At 32.6% G+C, this 20844-nt stretch overlaps 1 protein-coding gene across 26 annotated transcripts in view; it reads right to left on the reverse strand.

The window, feature by feature from the left end:
• SOX5 (SRY-box transcription factor 5) overlaps positions 1 to 20844 on the reverse strand; it is a 944197-nt gene that overhangs the window by 119938 nt on the left and 803415 nt on the right. For 17 of the 26 annotated variants that reach the window (XM_081058265.1, XM_081058274.1, XM_081058286.1 and 14 more), the window contains one exon: positions 1477 to 1597. In XM_081058265.1, the coding sequence (XP_080914391.1) occupies positions 1477 to 1597 (121 nt within the window). Of the gene's footprint in view, positions 1 to 1476; positions 1601 to 20844 lie in introns of all 26 variants that reach the window. The other 9 variants (XM_081058270.1, XM_081058283.1, XM_081058269.1 and 6 more) reach the window with 1 other exon arrangement.

Genomic DNA, 20844 nt, shown 5'->3' on the forward strand with positions numbered 1-20844 from the left:
AAAGATGTGCAAAAGCAATATAAAAACTGCCAAGTGTACAGTACCATAAAAAAGTTAACTTTTATAGTCCTGAGTTGAGTTCACTTTTATCCAGACTTCATAATTACAATATATTCATCTCAAATTACTTTGTATATTTAAAAAATTACATCCAAATATCTTCAATATTACATAGAAAAGATTTAAAGATGAGGAATAAACGTGAATATTGGAAATTCAAAACATCGTTTAACAGGAAACTTAGATCTGATTTCTATTAACGTTGGATAGAGCTTCACAAACGCGATAAATACTGAAGCATAGTAAAATGCTAATGGGACAATTTATTAATATATAAATGAACCAGAATATACTGGTAGTTACAAAATGATATTCTATATAAATATCTAAAATGATATTATTTCCCTAATTATTTTCAATGGTGTTCTACTTTTATCAATGAAAATATTTCAATTAACTTGCTTTCTCTATATTCTTTCTAGCCACGTTAAGGATGTTTTAGAAAATATTTAGCTTAGCAATCTAGCTCCATTTTGGAATCTGTTACTATTTTTATCTAACAGAATACAGTTGACATTTTGGCTATTTAACTTATAGAAAATGAAATATTAGATTGTTTCCCAAACTAACAATGTATAATTTTGATTTTTGTAAAAAAGAAAAAAGTCATAAAAATCATAGGCATCTAAAGTTAATAAACAATATAAATAGTTATCTTTGTATAACTCATCGGTTAATGCAAAAATGCACTTGTGTTGTTTGTAATGAGTGTTCATTCATTCATTCAATAGTTGAATGTTATACTAAAAGTTTACATACAATAATAAAGAATCAGCACTGGCCTTCATAGAACTTTCAAGTAAAGTGAAAGAGAAAATATTCAGGAAGCAAAGAAACAAGGAGAAATGGATCTACCTAGGTCAGGCAAGCTCTCCCTCATCTGAGTTAAAAGAGGTTCAGAATACCTAAGAGAGCGAACACTGACAATGCAAGCCCAGAATAAAAAAAAAAAAAAAAAAAAAGTATTGTTTGGTTGAAGAACTAAAAGAAGACTAGTGAGAAATCAGGCTGTAAACATGCAGCCAAGACAGATAATGGAAGGACAAGTTATTCACATTAGGAAAAGGGTTTATCTTAAAGGAAAATGGATAGCTATTGAAAAGCATACTTCTATCTTATCTATGCATAAATGAATTGAACTTGAAAATTATATTCATATTTTAAAAATACACTGGAAATAGAAGTTATGAAACTAAATTCTAAAGAGCAAATATTGTCTTCAGCAGCACAGAAATAATCTAAGCTCTTTTAAATACGTACCAACATAAATCCTTTTCAACACCTTCTGTTGTTTTCTCTTTAAAATAAAAATGCTATATGGGTGATCTCATTTCTTGGTGTGGCAGAAATATTACATTGCCTAATTTAAAGCCAAATCCTCCACCCACTCCCAAATGAAAAATCAATGGTACTTACTACATCCAGCCTTATAACTGAAGCCTGGAGGAAGGAGGAATCCTTGCTGGGCAGCGGCAGCCAGTGTCCGTTGATCAGGAGGGAATACGGGGATCATTAATGGCGGCAGTTGACCTTGAACCTGCTGAACATGATAAAGCAGATCAAAGAGAAGAAGTAATGGTGCTCCATGATTCCCACCCTCCTTAATTTATGATAAAAGAAAATCATTTACTCAATTCAATATACAGGCATACCAGATTGTTAGAACACAGGGCTTGAGGCTATGCCTTGGGACTACCTTAGGGGAATCAAAGTATACTATAGTGAGAAGGTGTTATCGAGTTCCTTTTCTAACCTGATGAATAATTTCCCTGCATGATATCCTGTTGAAGCATCACTACTTCACACAACAAGACTTTTTCTCATTGCATTAATATAATGGTTTAAAAATTATCCCTTAGAGGTTGAACTAAAATCTCCTTCTGTAAATCCCACCTGTTAGGAATAATTCTACATTCTAAAATAAAAACCGAGAGTTGTTAGATGGGTGTGGGGGGGGGAGGTTGGGGATAAGGGGAAAGGTGAAGGGATTTGGAAGGAGCTGGTAACCACAAGATGGCCTCAGGGTTTTTTTGAAAATTAATTTGGGGAAGGTATTCAATAATGTTGTAAAGATTTTGTTGGGTATCCGATGGACATGCGTCCTATTTGGGAGACCACCTCAGGGATACTGTGGACACCTGATCATGGCATTGTACACCAGAAGCTAAACATTAATGAATGCCAACTATAATTTTATATATATAATGTGATGGTTCAGTGTGAGGTTGGAGGGATAGTGGATGGGGGGAGGGGGGTTCACAGTGTGAGGGATATAAATGATGAACGTCTAAGTATTACCTTGTCTTGTACACCTGAAACTAATAAATAAAAAAATAAAATAAAAATAAAATAAAACCAACTAAACTGGTATCATTTTATATACCAATAGCTCTTCATTACTTGAAGATAATTCTCTTTTTGACACATAATATTAAAATTTAATAATTCTTGAATAGAAAAGCTGAAGAAAGCTTAGAGTGTAATTAAGACTTTCCCCTTGTTTTTTATAGAAGAGGTAACTGGCACCAAAAGACAGCTAACTTGCCCACGGCCATTGAATGGAACAGTCAAAACTAGGTCTAGAATCCAGTCCCGTGAATCCTGCTCTGTACTACACTTTTGTCTTCATCTAGTGCTTTTCAAGCCTTAAGTCATTCCTCAAACTACATGGCTCTGCTTTGGCTGCCATCTTTGGACTATGCCTTAATTAGCTGGTGTCACTCTCACAATATGGGGTTCACATTAGTAAATGAGTAATATAGCACAAGGAATCACTACCTTCTTTGAACTGAACAGGAATTTCCAGAAGTATAACCTCACGCAGTCATTTCTGCAACTATGTCACATTCTTGACTAATGCAGAGGTTGTCATTAACTAAAATACCTAGAATAATTTTTTAACACATTTAAGCAAGATCTCCCTAGTGAACATGATTATTAATTAGTGTTTGTCACTGAATATGTGAATGAGAATTTTGGATCATACTAAAAATTACACTTCTGACACTTCATGTTCCCTTACTACTCTCTCTACACATTAATTTAGTTATTTGGAAAATATTTAATAAACACTATGTACAAGAAAATGAGCTACACAGTGGAGATATGCTAGTGAACAAGAAAACAAAGATCTTATGCCCATGGAGTTTATATTGCAGTGGGAAGAATGGTAAAAAGTAAAACAAATATACAAAAAAAAAAAAAAAAAAAACTTACAAATTCATTCAGTGGCTAATCCTAATAGCAACTCTGAGATATAGCTCTCAGACTTGTTTTCCCTTTCTCCCAGTGACATCGCACATTCTTAGGGCACTTATGATTCTTACAGTTCTCACCATTTCTCACTTTAAAAGTCTATCTTCAGTTTCTCCTTTATTTTTTTGCAGTAAACCTTTAAGCTATTTCTGAGATTTGGGTTGGTGGGTGCTTTTGTTTGGAGGGAGGGGTGCAGTTTGAGAGGAAGAGTCGAAGGAAGAGAGAAAGGAATGGAAGGAGGAAGGAGGAGAAAAAGAGAGAGTGAGAGAAAGTGAGAGAGAGAGATATGAGCACTACAAGAATAAGAGATCAGCAACGACTCCAAATTAGAAAGCATTTCTTTTAGCTAACAGGATTTTAAGCTTATCACTGCCACTAGAATGAAACTAAAGAAAACAACCGAGAGAACAAAAAGTGTCTTAAGAGTAGAGCTGTGGGTTATACCATTACAGACAGCATTTTTTCAACATTCTGGAGGAAAAATAAACCTTATGTAGAAACCAATGAAAAGCACTTTATTAAAGGCTCAAAAATAAGACACTGTATATTGAGCAAGTTTGTAGGAATAAGTGGCCTAAAACAAGAGGTAGACTTTTAACAAGAGGTAGACAGCATAAGGTAAGCAGAGGATGCTGACCAGAATAACACGCAAAGGTACACACAACAAACTGGCCACAGTGGTTAAGGATTATCACCAGCTACTGTATATCCTTTATATTTCATTGTTTGTAAGTTATATTTTATATAGTACATCTCCTCCTTTCTAAGACACCATTGGTTATAAGATGTACCTTAAATTTAATAAGAGCACTTCAGAGGGAAGAAGGAACTTCAAATGAAACACATACAAGGGTTATGAGACATCCAAATTTCAGATTCCTTAAAATTTGAGAAAACAATCTTTTAGAATCACAAAAACCATAGGTTCTTATTTAATTGCAGTAATTCTCAGACATGAAATGTGTGTTAGAATCACCAGGCAAGCTTTAAAAAACTCTCAATGCTCAGACTGCTTCCCAGACCAATTAAATTTCAATCAACAGGGGTGAGACCCAGCCATCAGCATTTTTAAAAGTTCCCCTGATGATTCCAATGTGCACACAGGTTTGAGAAGTCCGGTCTTAAAGAATGCTTTCCATCAAAGTCAACAAATCGTTTTGTCTTCTTCATTTTTGCCTGAAGTTACAAAGCACCTTCAGATATGTAAGTAATTGAAAGGGAGGCTGCATGACTTTTTACACGTTCTGGTGTCCACAGGATACAACCAGGTATTAAGCTGTGTTCCTCATAGAATTCCTTCTAAATGAGTCTTGTATCTGTATTTTACATGCTTTCCTTGTAAAAAAAAAAATGATGGTTTGCTTTTACTTAGAAAATAATGACCAAATCCCCTCAGCAAGATTCTTCATACTTTGTCCCGTCTATCTTTCCTGGCATTTCAGATATTCTGTGCTCTTGCCTCAATGGATCATGAAGAGTTCCTTGCATACTCGGTGTTTTTCCATCCTTGAACACATTCAGAAGTATTTTCTCCTCTGTTTTGAGTGATTTCTCTTTTCCTTTTCTTCTTGGCAAAATTCTACTTATTTTTCAAAGGCTTTTGAGACTCACATAATGTCTCTGCCCGTGAAGCACTTCTTTCTTATGGTGCCAATTTTCAGGCAGAAAGAACTGTTACTTCTTTTAACCTCATAAAGCTAATATAAAATACTTAGTGTATTGAATAATAGTTACTTGTGTAACATAAGTCTCCTTTATGACCTATGAGCTTAATAAAGAAAGAGGTTGTAACATACTTATTTTGTAACTTTAGAGCTCAAAACAGCATCTGAAAATATATGTATTGATAATTCATAAATAAATAAGAAGAATGAATTATATAGTCCCATATTTCTAATTATATCTTCATGCACCAACTCCAAATGTCCACAAAAAGCACCTGGACAATAAAGTTATTTAATGACCATAAAGGAATTCAATTTCACCAAGAAGAATGGCAGCATAGAGTAACAACTGCTTTGTCAAATGGTCCTGTACACTATGATATAACTATGATTCTTGGAATAATGAATAAGCATACATGAAGAAATAAAAAAGTAATCCCGAAATATGAGAAATTTATTACATACTTCTGTAATGAACAGATATGCATGCCTATTATGTTCTGGTAACGTGATGTTTTAATTATTATAGCTTTGCAATATGTTTTAATAACAGTTTGTACTCTATCATTACTCTTTTATTTTTTCAAATATATCCTGTTTTCTTTAACATTTATTTTCACACATTAATTTTAGAATATGAAATTTCTATTTGAATTCTATAACCTTATGGCTTGATAGCTACTAGCAGGCTATAACATTCAGTTTATTTAAATCCTCTCCTGCCTCATATAATTCTTGTAGTTTCCTATGTAACTTTATTTTTAAGATTTTTTTAAAATATTTTTTTTTATTGCTCTTGGAAAGGCAACTTTTCTTTATAGTTTTTTCCTGCTTGTTGTGTATACAGAAGCCTATTTGTGTGTGACAGTTTTTATCTAGGTATTTCACTTATACACCAATAATGTATAATATTTTTCAGCTAAATTTTTTTTTGCATTTTAAAGAATAATTGCAATGAATTTGGGGGCTTTTAAAAATCTTTGTATTCTAAACTTTTGTCTTATTCTGATTATTGAAATGAATTTTGCTTTAGTACTGTAATTTGTTTTGGTGTCTATATTTTCCAAGATCTACATATATAGAATAACAGAGGTTTAAGGCTGAGAAAGATCCTAGAGATTATCTGACACAACACAACCATTGTGCTGACAAGGAAATAAGACTTAGCTTGATCATAACAATTGTTCAAGATCCCACATTTAGGTAAGAGCGGAGTTAACACTGGAGCTACATCTTCTAACTCTTAATCTAGTACTCTTTCCCCACACAATGGAAAATGTCAAGGGGGAAAGAAGCAGGTGGAAGGGTCTTTCACTTAATGGATGAAATTCCCTTTATGATCCTAATTAAGGTTTAAAATGTGTGACATTTTAATTAAGTTTCAATAAGATAATTTTGTAACTAAGTTTTAGTCTTGTTATGGGGGCATGTTACTCACAAGTTAGAATAACATTATAAATTTAAAAGGCTATTCCTATTTTTTTTTAACTTTAGGATGAAATAATATATTTTAACACTTTTTATAACTCTACCACATAGAAAATGAATGTATTCTTGTCCTCTAAAATATTAAGAATCCAACACAAACCAAATACCTTATCCCACTTGAATAAGAACAAGTAAATACTTATCAGTTATTCATAATTAAACATTTTATATTTTATATAAATGTTCTATTGCGAAACCCTTCATTTATTTCCTGAAACTAATATATCAAGATTATTATTAATAAATAAGATTATTTATTTACTTTCAAGTTACATGGGTCTGTTTATTAGTTTCTTCATTCAACCAACATTTGTACTAAGCCAAAAGTGTATTTTTTTGGTAACTAGAGATACAAAGATGAATTCACACACAATGACTGCTCTCTAGGAATTCTAAGTTGGGTGGGACAAATGGATAGATAGTTACATTGCTGATACTATGGAAGCACAGAGAAGAGACTCCTAACATAGACAGAATCAAGGCAGGCTTCCTGGAGATAGGTACAGCAGTTGTAGGGACTGAATGGATAAGTAGGAGTTAGCTAGGCAAACAGATGGGAGCAGGAGAAAATAATTCTAAAAAGATGGGGAGACATGAGCTAAGGAAGAGGGACAACAAAAAAATATCAAGTTAGGGGGCTACAAACAGCAGTCTAGAATAGAAAAAAAGGTAAGAGGAACTTAGTAGTGAGAAAGTTTGTCTGAATAAGTGTGTATATCGAGGTTAGAAACTTGAGATTTTCCCTGTAGAGTCTGTGGAACCACTGAAGGATTTTAAGTGGGTTAGATAGAATATTTTATGGGTATATGGAGAAGAGATTTGCAAGGCCAAGCACAGAAACCAGGTAGGAAGGTTAATACAGTTAACGAGGCAATCAATTAAGAGGGCTTGATCAGTAATAGGAAGGTTATGAATGAGGAGAAAAAACAAAAAAAACAATTTAGAGAAACATTGGGGAACACTGATAATGGGGGAGGATATATGTATATGTATATGTATATGTATGTATATATGACAAATGTATATATATTAAATATTATATATAACATATATATTAATTTATATATATTATGTAATATATATCAAAATTTTTACTAATATAATTATATATAAATTAATATATGTATATATATAAATATATATTAGGTACAGATATTGTGTGTGTGTGTAATATATATGTATTATACTCTGTCCTTTTCTTCACCTCCACGTTTTCACCATGTAAATATATATATATTTTTTTTCACCGTGTAAATTATATATATGTATATATATATATAATGTATAATTTATATCCATGTGAAAACATGGAGGTGAAGAAAAGGACAGAGTATAATATAACTCTCAGGTATTTACTTTATGTAACTGTTTATACCAGTATAAAATAACTTTAAAGAAAGCATAGAGGGGTAGTGACAGCTTCCATGGATAGATAATAAATATGGTTTTGTACATGATGTATTTGAAGTGCCTAAATAATATTCTATTGGAGTTATCTTATTAGCAGACAGTACTACAGTACGAAGTCAGGGAAGAAATCTTTAGAGGCTGTAGTTTGGGGAGCCATTCATTGATGAGAGTGAACTACACAATCTAGAGAGGGCCTGAAAGATAAAGACAAGAAGCAGCTTAAAATCATCTGTGTTGCAACAATAATTCAACAAAGGGCAGAGAAAGAGAAGTCTACAAGCAAGGAGGTAAGAGAAGAATAAAGAAAAATCATGATTCCAATGGAATTGCAAGATTGAGACTTGACTGATAGTGAAAAATGTAACAGAGAGAGTATTTTAGAAACAAAAACAACTATCTTTTGCAATTGTTGATTAGAAGGCAGTGATGAATCTATCAATATCAATTCCACTATAATGGAAGGTAGAAACTATATTGAGAAAGGTTGAGGACTGAATGGCTAGACTGAATGACAGGCATGAAAAAGGAGAAAGCAAATATAGACTATTCTTCAGGGAGGTTGAGTGAGAAGTTAGGAGCGAAGTTAGCAGCCGCATTGGATACACAGGCTTTATTTAGGTAGCAGAGTTTTGAGCCCATTTTTGGTTGAAAGGAGCAAACAGAAATTGAAAATATAAATTTAGGTAAGCAAGGAACTAATTGGAAGACCAAAATTCCAGAGGAGGCTGAAAGTCAAAGCAGGGGAGTAGGGATTGGTTCTAAATGGGAATGACATTTCATTCTCAAGGTCCTGAGGAATAGATCTATATAAGTGAATAGGCAGATATGTTTTAGATCTATTTTCTATGTAGAGAAATGAGAAAATAAGGAAAAACAGTCCTAATGGAAGAACTTTTCTCAATGATGTGGGCAAGGTCATATCCTGAAGGAGAAACATTGGGGTTGAAGAAGGGAATTCAGACAAGGTAAGGTTGTTTTGGATGGTCACTGTGAGAAATGAAAAAGAAAGTAAACCATGGACAATTAAAAGAGTAATAGCAAACACTAAGGCCTTAGGAGTGACCACCTAAATTATGATGCTGCCGATCTTCCCTTTTCTTTGATTGTTCTCAGAAAAATTCAGAGCAGGTGAATTTCAGCATTCAAGTTGGAGAAGAAAATGAGACTGGGGGGTCATTGGCAAGCACAGGTTATGAGGAAATCAAAATTGCTTTTGAACAACAATGGGCATTAGGCTTTACCCCGGAAGAAAGACCTGGGAGGCATTACTAGACTGGGAAAAATATAGCAATCCAAGAACTAGAGGGACTCCATGACATCCAGGAGCAATTTGGGTGAAAGCTCACACAACAGGAAGTTATGGTAGAAAAGTTGTTTAAAGTAGTACATACACAGATGTCAAAGTGAAAGAGCTGTGATTTAAGTCAGCACAATTACAAATGAAATGTAAAATTAAAATTTTTCAAATGTTCCTCAAGAGTTTAGTCTGACGAGTACTACAGTGTTCCAGCACATATCATCTTTAGGGATCAGTTCACCTACAACTGATATTCCGCCACCTTCGGTGGGGAGCATAGCAGCTGTTTAGAAGCACACAGCGATACTACACAACAGTTCTGAGAAAATGAAAAATATAATATCCAAATGAGATTACAACAGGGGTTTAGGTAGGGAGGATCTAATTACCCAAACCGGAGTAACCAGGATAACAAAGCTGACTTTCCACCATTAAGAAGAAGAGGCATGGGATCTTCAACGACCACTAATAGCCTGTGATTTTTCATTTCATATAACAGAAAGTCGATTTGCTAGTTTATCCTACCCAATGCAATGGTCTTTAGAAAAAAACAGAAGAACAAAAACTACACTAAAATTAAGAATAGAGGAGTCAATTTATTTTCCAATTAATCTACTAGGAAGACTAAAGAAAAGCTCATTGAGAGATATGGGAACATAAAAAAGCACGGCTGAAATTGCAATCCCAGCCTCTCACTTCCCAACAAGTCACACTGGAGTTGCATCACCTCAAATTTCATTTGATTTAAGACAAAGACAAAATAGCCATATTCTTTTAGAACAAAAATGAACAGCCATGTGGATTTTTTTCACATAGTACTCTCCTTCGGCAAAAAGCCACAGAACTTTTTTAAAAAATCGTTTCCAAGGATGAAAGTGACTTTGCCAAGCAAAGTGGCTTCAAAACAGGCCTCAAAAATACTAATAGAAAGACAGATGGTTCTACTAAGAGCTTGGCTGCCAAAAAAAAAAAAAAAAAAAACAAAAAAAACCAAAAAAAAAACACAAACCTTAAAAAAAAGAGTGATGCTATTGAAGCTGACTGCAAAGTTATCTGATGACTGCAAATACTTTTGTCCCATTGCAAGTGCTAACTCTGCCTCCAGGGCTGATATAGCCAAAATACTAACTTCCCCACATCCGATCCCCCTGTATTCCCACCCCTCCTAAACAAAACCCGTCAGTGCCAAGCCCCACAAAACAGCACACGCACTTGATTCTGAATGATTACTCTGTGGAAGCAAAATATTGCGTTGAAGAACTATTTAGGAAAAGTCCCATACCAAGAAAATTGCTTTTCTTTTCAAAAGTGCCTGTCACATTTTCTTTTTCTAATTCCCCTTTCCCTCCTCCTCCCTGTCACCAAAGGGCCCCTGGGCCCAATGAGTTTAGATGATACAAATTCAATTTGTATAAAAAAGGCAAGAAGCAGCACCACAGAGAGGTGGAGATAGTTTGTTCCCAAGGATTGAGAAATAATCCAGTCAAGACACAGTGCAATTTTCTTTCCAAACTACTACTACAATAATACCTCCACTTTATTTCCTTCAGGGCAACTGTCATTTCTTTTTAACCAGATTGCTACTAGATATAATAGAAACTGAAATATTATATGGTCACTGACTCTTCCTTTCAATGGCTCATTTCACTAGTGCATTTTTACTTTTGCATGATGTGTTTATTGTTGGCGTTGTTACTAGGATACAACCACTTTCAAATAATGTAGAGTTAAGGCCTCTGTCCCTTGAAGGCAATGAAATTTATTCTTAATACTATGCAAGTTTGACTTTAATATCCTTCTTGACTAGTAGAACCCTTTATTTTCAAAACTTAAACATTACTTTCTTATAAAGCACCATTTTAACATATAGTAACCTAGTGTTAACTAAAATGATGACGTGCATTACATGTATAATACATGCTTAAACAAAGTGTATTTGTTGACCTCAGGAAAAAGAAATCTCTATTGTAAAAGTTGATAATCATAGAAACAAGGGTGGCAAAAACACAGTGTTGAGCAAGGAAGCAATTGAGAAAGAGTAGGGGACAGAAACAGCTATTTTATTGGTCAAGGAGAATTTTGAACCTAATGACAGAATTTAAAAATGCAATGATTAAACTATATCACATGATGCATTATTTAGAATTATCTATTCCTTAAAGGCAATATTTTAGATAGCTTGATAGCTGTTACTTGATAAAACCCAGTCTTTCTTTCTAATGCATCTATTTTTTCCTCAGATGTGTGTAACTACTTGTAGTACTTATGGTTCTTGATCACAAAACAGCCTGGTTCAAATAAGGATGCATGGTTCTCTATTCACAGGAACAGAATCAGGCTTTGCAAATAGTAATACAATCTCATTTTACATCACGCATTACTACTATGTCAATTGTCATTTACACATACATGAAAGACAACATAAAATTAATGCTCAACATGAAATATACTTTTCAGTGGTATTTCTCGTGAGTCCTTGATTAGAAACTTAATAAAATTTACTGTTTATTAATTTCTGATTTATGATGTTTTGCTCAATGGCATACAGTAGATTATTAGTGATAATTTTGCTCACGCACTATAAATCTCAGTTTGACATAAGTTCTTTAAAATATTACACCTAAAAAATTATCACTTTGTGGGGAGGGTTGAAATGGGAGTGACTGCTAATAGGTATGGAGTTTCTTCTTGAAGTGATGAAAATGTTCTAGAGTTAGTGGTGGTGGTTATGATACAGAATAGTTAGCATGTCCCTAGGTAGACAGGGAGGTCTTTGGTGGAATAAACAAAGACACCCATATCCTAAAACTCCAGGTTTTGAAATCACCCCTTCGCTCCGGGACAAAATGTAACAAGGCCCTGAAATTAATCATAAAATTCCTTTTGGCCTGACAAATAGAACAGATCTGATAGATAAGAGTGGGTTACTTTGATAATTCCTTTAGGATGGGCAAGCAGAACAAACGTGGTAGACAAATTTCATTAGAAGGTGCCAGTTCCCTTCTTCAAACAGTTCCCTTCTTCAAACAGCTCCCCTTCCCCAAACAGGCAAGGGAAGGTATAAAAGAGCTTTTGCCTCAGTCATGGGCACCCCCATTCAGGATCCCCTCCCACTCGGGAGCTGCAACCTCTTCTCCTGCCTCTAATAAACTATCCTCTTTTTAAAACTTTTTGCCTCTCCCTGGTCCGCGTTTCCCTTCTTCGGCTTCACGAGACAGGATCCCGGCCCACACTCAGAAACTGCTAACAGATCCAACATTACCAACATCAGTTACAAAGCAGTTTGAATACACTAAAAGCCAATGAATTGTACACTTGACAAGAATGAAATTTATGGTATGTAAACTACTATATATCTCAATTAAAAAAATAACCAAAGCAAAAAAAATTAAAAATAAAAGACCAAGACTACCTTAAATATATAACTTTACTACTGCCAGAAGCAGGATTCAATGTGTTTTGAAATTGTCATATATCATATTAGAATAATGTTTTGAACTTTTATAAAGTCATACATTAGTTTATTTATACTATATCCAACTCTTGGAGATGAGCAGGATAAATGTTGTCATTTCCAATTTTATTAATGAAGAAAATGACAGAAAAACAAATAATTTGGAGGCTTACACATGATCACATAGCTAGCCAAAATAATAAGTCTAGATCTTAAATTATTTGATTCTTCTTAAATTATAATACAAAACTAGAATAATTTTGGGAAATAAAAATACAGATTTATATAAAGAGTACGAAAACATTCTGACAAAATTAATTCCCATATATCTCCTGAGCATAAAAAAGGATAACATTTAAATTATCTCTATCAGATAAATTCTTTTATGTTTCATGAGATTTTTGTAGTATGGGTGGAATTTTGTCTTCGATTTTCTTTATATTATAGAAACTTATTCATATTACAGGAATTTGTCTTTATATTACATTTTATTTTGATTTATGTTTTCTGTACAAAATGTTTTTAAAATTTTCAATATGTACACATATCACTTTAATAATCTGAAAATTGATCAGAAAAATAGAGATGCAATAGAACATCATAATGCACAGCATATAACAGAAGGATATTTAACTTAGGAATTGTTATCCTGTGTTAATTGCTTGATAGACCGTATCCTAAAGATCTTAAATTATGAGTCTTTGTTGCTCATTTTGGTAGAAAATAGAGTAAAATTGTTTGATATTTGACTAATGAAACATTGAAAAGAAAATGTAAAAATTTCACTCCGATTTTCAATAAAAGTATGTATTAACATTTACTTCACAGTTCCCTGAAATCATTACCAATTACTTTGACCTTTAATAATTTTATCTCTTGCTGAAATATCCTACCAATTACTTTGACCTTTAATAATTTTATCTCTTGCTGAAATATCCTACACCACTAGTATTTATTCTGTACAATTGTGGATTCAAAAAAGCTGTTCTATGGAAAGTAACCTCACAGGGTGATCTGATCGTAAATTCTTAACTGGCAGGTCATGGTGGGTAGTCAGTCATGCCCCAGACCTATAACTCTTTTTTTTTTTTACATAAGATAATAAAAATTTATTTCTTAATCACCAAAATCCAATGCAGGTATTAGTTGGACAGTTCTCCTGGCTGCCTCTATGACTCAGTGATCAAGGATTCATCCATCTTGTAATGTTGCTAGTTTCAAAATGTGGCCTTGAAGGCCTGTAACTTCTTTAGTGAAAGGTTTTAAGCTATCCCTGTCCATTGCTCTGGTGCATTTTGGTTAACCTACCTTGGAAATAAACTGTAAATATCCCCAAGAGACCACATAATCTTGTTAACTATCCTGTAATTCAATCCCCACCTTAGCTTTTCCCACCTCCAGCTAATCTTCATTACTTCGCTTAATTTCAAAGGCATAAATGAAGCTGCAAAACTGTTATTCTGCAGAACATTTGAGATCCAGCATATGTTGTCAATTTGGCTCAAATAAACTCATATAAAAAATTATCTACAGGTTTGAACGTTTTTTATGTCAACACAAAGTGTATTAGATTATGTAACCTTTTAATATTTTCTGTTTCTTGCTTGTGTTTAGTTTACAATTCCTCAATGGATTTATGATTCTTTCTGGACAGGAGACCTTTCATTCTTCAATTTGTTCTCAAGTTGAAGCCTAAGAAGCGTAGCAGAAAACTTCACCTGACTTAGACTCAGGATTTACTTTTTCTTCAAGACCAAGCTTAAGCGACACTGCACTTAGGAAGACTACCCAAACATTCCAAGCAAAATACATTCATTCAGTTTTTGAGTGTCCACTTTGTGGACACAGTGTGGAAATATTGCAATGAATAAGACAGACAAGTATATAGAAAAATTAGAGCGAGGGCAGAAAAAAAATAACGCTGGAAAGGAGGTTGCAAGTTTAAATGTGGAATTAATGATATGGTGACATAAATAAAAACCTGGAAGAAGTAAGATAATAAACCTCTCATTTGTTTGGGGAAAAGCGTTTCAAGCAAGTGCAAGAGGTGATCTAAAAACCTAAGGAAAGAGAGTACATACTATGTTCAACAAACAATGTTTCTTTCTCCTGTCTGTATTCCATTTAATTATCCCATTAGGTTGAAATTATTGGTGTCTGTCTTCATGGCCAAGATGCCTCAGAGGCAGGCACAGCTAACTCATATTGTTATCCGCGATACCCAGCTTCATGCCCAGCGCATTGTAGATGCTCAATACACGTCCATTGAACTGATTATAGAAAAAGCTATTTACTATTTTAGAAAAGTCTACACGTTTTGAGCTTTAGTTTCTTCTTATAATAGTAAGTGATTTATTAAAGCATTCCTTTTATATAGTGTATCATAAGCTTTTCATTTTTATTCAAGATTCAAGATTTTTCTTCAAAAAATACCCTGAAACATGGCAATTAAATGAGTCCTTTTTTTTAACCACCCAATCCATTACCTTCCTCAGGTCCTAGGCTTCGTGTCAGTTACGCTCATCACAGATTTAGTGCACTTTGTTATTCCTTGGGAGATAAGAGAAACAAGAACTCTGATGTGTCCTTACTAAAATAACCCAAGAAGTGAAGTTAGGTATTATTTATGATACAATTGTAAATACACACATAAAAAAGATTAGAAAATAAGTTCACATGTGAGAGTGAAACTGTGTGCCATTAAATACACTTGAACTTTTGTCTATCTCAGTTATCAGCAAAATGTATAAAGCAACGTTACCTAAAAGTATGGAAATACATAAGGAATGCATAGACATGAACTTGTATGTGCTCCATAAACAAAAAAAAAAAACCCTTAACTAGAAAAAATCAAGTGAATATCTGCACCCTTAAACTATGCATAGTATTCTTATTTTTAAGAAAATAATTGATTATACTGCTCACATTTCTTTTGTTCAAAGTTTTCCCAGTGCATAATTTCAGTTTTTTAGCTAGCAGGTACTAGATTGGTGTGAATGGCTATTGTATGGGGATTTGTTTGTTTGTAGCATGTAGAGTATACTGAGTCAGTAATGAAAACTGTTATATATGCGGGAAGAAGCCCTTACAGCAACATTCTCTCAAACAGAAACAAAAATAACATTTCAAACATCTTCTCCAAATGCAACCATAGTAGGGACAAGTTATTGTCCAGTTTCATTCCTTAGGATGTGAAAAATCCATGTTCTTTGAGTAATAATAGATGCTGTTTCACAGTCTCTGTTAGAACTTGGTATTCAGTTGCTTGTCTATATCTGAGGACACTCTAACAGGAAGCCACTCACTAGAACATTTGTCACTGAAAATAAAACGTGTGAAATTACAAGAAAGGGCATGGTCAATATTTCTTAAGCTGAAAATGTGAAATTATTTTTTAATTGGACAATTCACTGTCCATTGGACCATCATTTATAAAAAAGTTTTTTAATTTTCTAGTCAGAAAGGATTATACTACAATGCACCATAGTAAATACATTCAGTAATACAGAAGTATACACTACTTGCAACAATCTATGTAAGTACAGCTAATTTTACTAGTTGGTAAATTTACTTCATACTTTCTAGCAAAAAGCACGATAACCTGCCTACACATAATGACATTAAATAAAGATGAATTATGCAATGCAGTGGGTATTTTCCTAAATATATAGACTGCTTTCTTAATCAGAAAAAGTTTTTATTTTAGTCACCAAAATTGGGATAATTCTGGTTTTATATGAGTGTTCTATTAGATGAATCATGATATGAATGCTTTCTATCTTCCTTCCCTTACCCCAAAGTATTTGATAGGTGATTCTTAATGTTAATACACATTCTGTTTTCCTAACAATAATTATATGAATTCTTTCTATCTTCCTGCCCTTACCCTAAAGTATTTGATAGGTGATTCTTAATGTTAATACTCATTCTGTTTTCCTAAGCTTCTTTCATGTTGACTTTTGCACAATTTTATTTTCACTCATCCAAACTCACAAAAACCCTTCCATCACCCCCATTTTACAGATGAAGAAATTGAGTCACTCCTAAAATGAAAAGTTAGCAAGTTAAAGAGCTGGGATTCACATCCAGGCAGCCTAGCTACAAACTAGGCTTTTAACCACTATGCTTTAAAAGCACCCAAATAAAGGATATAATACTTACAAATAAATCTTATATCAAAAACTTAATGATAAAAATTTGACAAAGTTTAAAAATAATTATTTCAACACACGATTTTTAAAAGTATACTAAAAACTGTATTAAATATTAGATATCTTAGAAATCTCTGCTACTACAATACAAGTAGATCCTGGTTATATAATAACAATATACTTTTTGACGCAGAGCCTCCAAGGACGTTCAACATGGGAGAAAGGGAGCACTAGTAAATTGTAAGTAGATGGGGTAGGATGATGGTTAACTTGGTAACATATGTAGTAACAGCATCTGAAAAACTAGATGAAGATTTAGGTCCCGAAAAGCTAAACTTCAGACTACTGCATGAACCCAGGATAATCAAAGAGGGATTTTTACTAATGGTATAATGGTATATTATATACCATTAGTAAAAGATAAGCTTAAAAAGAAAATAATGCAATTAAGGAAAACCATACTGGGATGTTTCTATAACAGCTTTGGTCGATAACCATTGGTGATGATGGTGGTGGTGATGATCATGACGATGATGATAATGATTCTTTGATAAATACTTATAGAGTACCTACAATGTACCAGACATTTTCCCAGTTACTTGGAAAACTAAAGTTAAACAAAAGAGATTAAAATCTCTGATTTCATGAGGGTTTGCATCCTACTACTATAAAATACTAATTATAATAATACATTTACATTATTCAACCACAGATCTTGCATCACTTGGGTCTGCAATTCAAATCAAATTTCCTATATGGTCAGTGAAAACCCCAAGCTACAAAATTAAAAATAAATAGTCTCTGGTTTGTGTTGCCTCATGGCACTTGTTAGAATAATTCAGTCCAGTAGACAAGTATCACCAATTTAGATATTCTGGTTTCCGACAGATTAAGTTCAGCCAAACATAAACTCACTACAAAAATTAACAAGTACATGTAAAAGCAGACTCAAGAAGCAACAGATTTAGACACTCAAAGTCACCTGAGTCTTGGATTACCATCAGATAAAGAATAAAATAATAAGCTTAAAATGTTTACTTAAGTATAAAAGATGAACTGAAAATTAATGACATAAAAAAACTATCAAGGATGTTCAAGAAATTTTTAAAAATAATTGAATACAACCTTAAGAAATGAAAATAACTGAAATTTAAAACTCATTTGATAGGCAGACAGCAAAAGAGGCACAGGTGATGACAGAAGTTAGTAACTGGAAAAGAGATATAAAAACACCAAGCCAGATTTGAGTCCATAGAAACAAGGAGATGGAAAATATGAAAGAGTAGTTAAGTGTCATGGAGACTAGAATGAGATGGTCAAACAAATGCCTAATCAGATTTTTTAGGAATATAGAAAAAACTAAATAAATACAGGTAGGTAATAATCCAAAACTCAAAAATTTAGAATTTTTCTGAATTTGAAAGATATAGGCCCCCCACACGTAACAGGCAAAATATATACACAATCAAAATAAATGAAAGAGAGAATCACTTAATGCTTTACAATAAAACTGTAGAAAAGAAAGGCACAGAGAAACCTTAACAGGAGCCAGACAGAAGCCATCGACTGAGGAATGACAATTAGATTGACAAAAATTTTCTAAATGGTAGGTACTAGAAGTCAATGGAGAGATAAAACAAAGTAACTGTTAATTTCAGTGTTTTCCCAGTAAACACTTTGAAGAATAAATGCAAAATAAAGCTTTTTTTTTTTTCTAGAAAGAGTCTACCACAAATTTCTTCACTAAAGGAAATTCTAAAGGATGTTTCTCAAAAAGAAAGAAAGGAACCCTAAAAAGAATAGTGAGTGAATAAATTGGTGAACCTGTGAGTAAATTTAAAATACTTAGTTCAATGAAAATAATGTCCAATTTTTGGATTAAAAAAAAAAAAGAAGCTAAATCCAAAACCAATAACATGTAAAATAAGAAAGAAATATTCATAGTTAGGACTTATAAGATTATTCTATAATTCAAGAGAAAAAAATACAATATTTGTTAGTTTTAGACTTTCTTAACCATAAATAGACATGTTAAATTCTCAAAGACAATCCATATAAAATGGAAATAGAATAGATAATATTTAGACTAATAAAGAGAAAGACATGATATGAGAAACTGAAAATCAATACATTAAAAAATAATAAAACAGGAAAATAGATACATACAAAATATGGTATAAATAGAAACTGTGAATAAAACAATAGAATTAAGTTTAATCACAATAAATGTAAGTGGACTAAACTCATAAGTTTAAAAACAGAATAACAGACTGAAATTTTAAGAAAATTTGGTTCTCTAGTTTACAAGAAAGAGATATACTTGCATTATCATGACAAAGAAAGGTTGGAAAAGGATGCAAAAATATATCAGGCAAATATTAACCATTTAAAAAGGTAAAAAAAAAATAGTGTAAAGTAGCTATTTTAGTATGGTACAAAATAAACGTTAACACAGAAAGGATTATGGTGGATACAGAGTTCCCAGAAATAACAATAAAGTTTCCATTCATCAGGAAGATTTAATAATTCTAAAGTTGATGCATTCATTAAAAGAGCCTCATATTTATAAAGCAAAAATTGAGAGATTTGCAAGGAGAAATTAATAAACCCTCATTATCGTGGGCCATTTTAGAACAACTTTCTTAATTATTAACAGCGCATGTAGACAAAAAAATAGTAAAGATATAGGTAGTTTAGACAATACAATTAGAAAGCTTAATCTAAAAGACATATATAGAATTCTGCACCCAATAATTACAGAACATAAACACTTCCAAGACAAATAGAACGTTTATAAAAATTGTCCGCACACTAAAGCAGGATCCAACAGACTTCAGAGATTTAGTACTGTACAAAATTATGATGAAAGTATTTGGTTTTACATGAAGGAAAAATGTTAGTTTTTAAAAATGGACTCCAAGAATAACAATTTTGCTTTTTGAATGAGTGGTAGTGTCTAACTTCAGGTTTATGAGGTATATTTCAGAAGAAACTGCAATATTTACCTGGGGATTGAGTCTATATTTCTATGGAAAATGCAATTTGATTACTGATATAGGATCTTTATTTTCTAAGTGTGCTTTACCATTGACAAGTGGGATCATTAAAACTGCTGTGTTTGTTCTAATTAATGTGTGGGTGGTTGGCAGGAATTAGAGGTTACTTAATGTCATATAGTGGTTAGCAATTCAAAACCTGTACATTTCTAAGATTATATTATTGGGGAAACAATCAAGAATAAATTTAAAGCCACTATGTGTTTTTTTCTTTTAAAGTCATCATCACACACAAAGCTTTTAAACCCTGGACACATATTTTAAGCTCTTTGTACAATATTTTGTTCACTGAAATGATTTTTAAAAAAGGCTAAAAACATTGTAGGTGTTTGAGAAAAAATACATGACATGTCTAAAAATGTTTTTGAAAAATTTGAAGAATATCTTACAAATGAAATTCAGAAGGTGTTAACAGTACAGAAAGTAAAAGTTGATCTAATCTTGTAAAATAAAATGTTATTTAACGAGTACAGATTTTGATAAAATTAAAATATTTAGCATTCTCATTATATCCCCACTTTTTAAATGACCTCTTGAGCTCAACTCACTTTTCAAAAGAATAAAAACATGCATAATACAGGCAAAAACTATAACTGCATATTTTGATATCTATTAAAACCATATTTATATCAATTTGAAATAGCTCATAAGGACTAATTTTAAATAATTATTGTGGTAGTTTTTACACAGATTTATAAAGAAAGTAAATTCTCCAATGTGATATGCAAGTAGATAGAAAAACTAAATAAGCCCTAAGTTTGGTGTAAATCTTGATGTTAAATATGTTCTAATTATAGAAGAGGAAGATGTATAACAAAGAATTTTCATCCCCTCAGTTATTCTGCTTTTGCACTGCCAGTGGGGTTATTCTTCAATACATTTTATTTTATATTTTTAATAATGAAATGAAATGTGTCAGACTTCTGAAAACTTTTGCAAAAACATTTGTTCACATCTTTGAATTAAGTTCATAACTGATCTAGAAAAATGTCAGTGTACCTATCACATT

The sequence above is a fragment of the Rhinolophus hipposideros genome (assembly GCF_964194185.1).
Source record: "Rhinolophus hipposideros genome assembly, chromosome: 9".
Lineage (NCBI taxonomy): Eukaryota > Metazoa > Chordata > Mammalia > Chiroptera > Rhinolophidae > Rhinolophus > Rhinolophus hipposideros.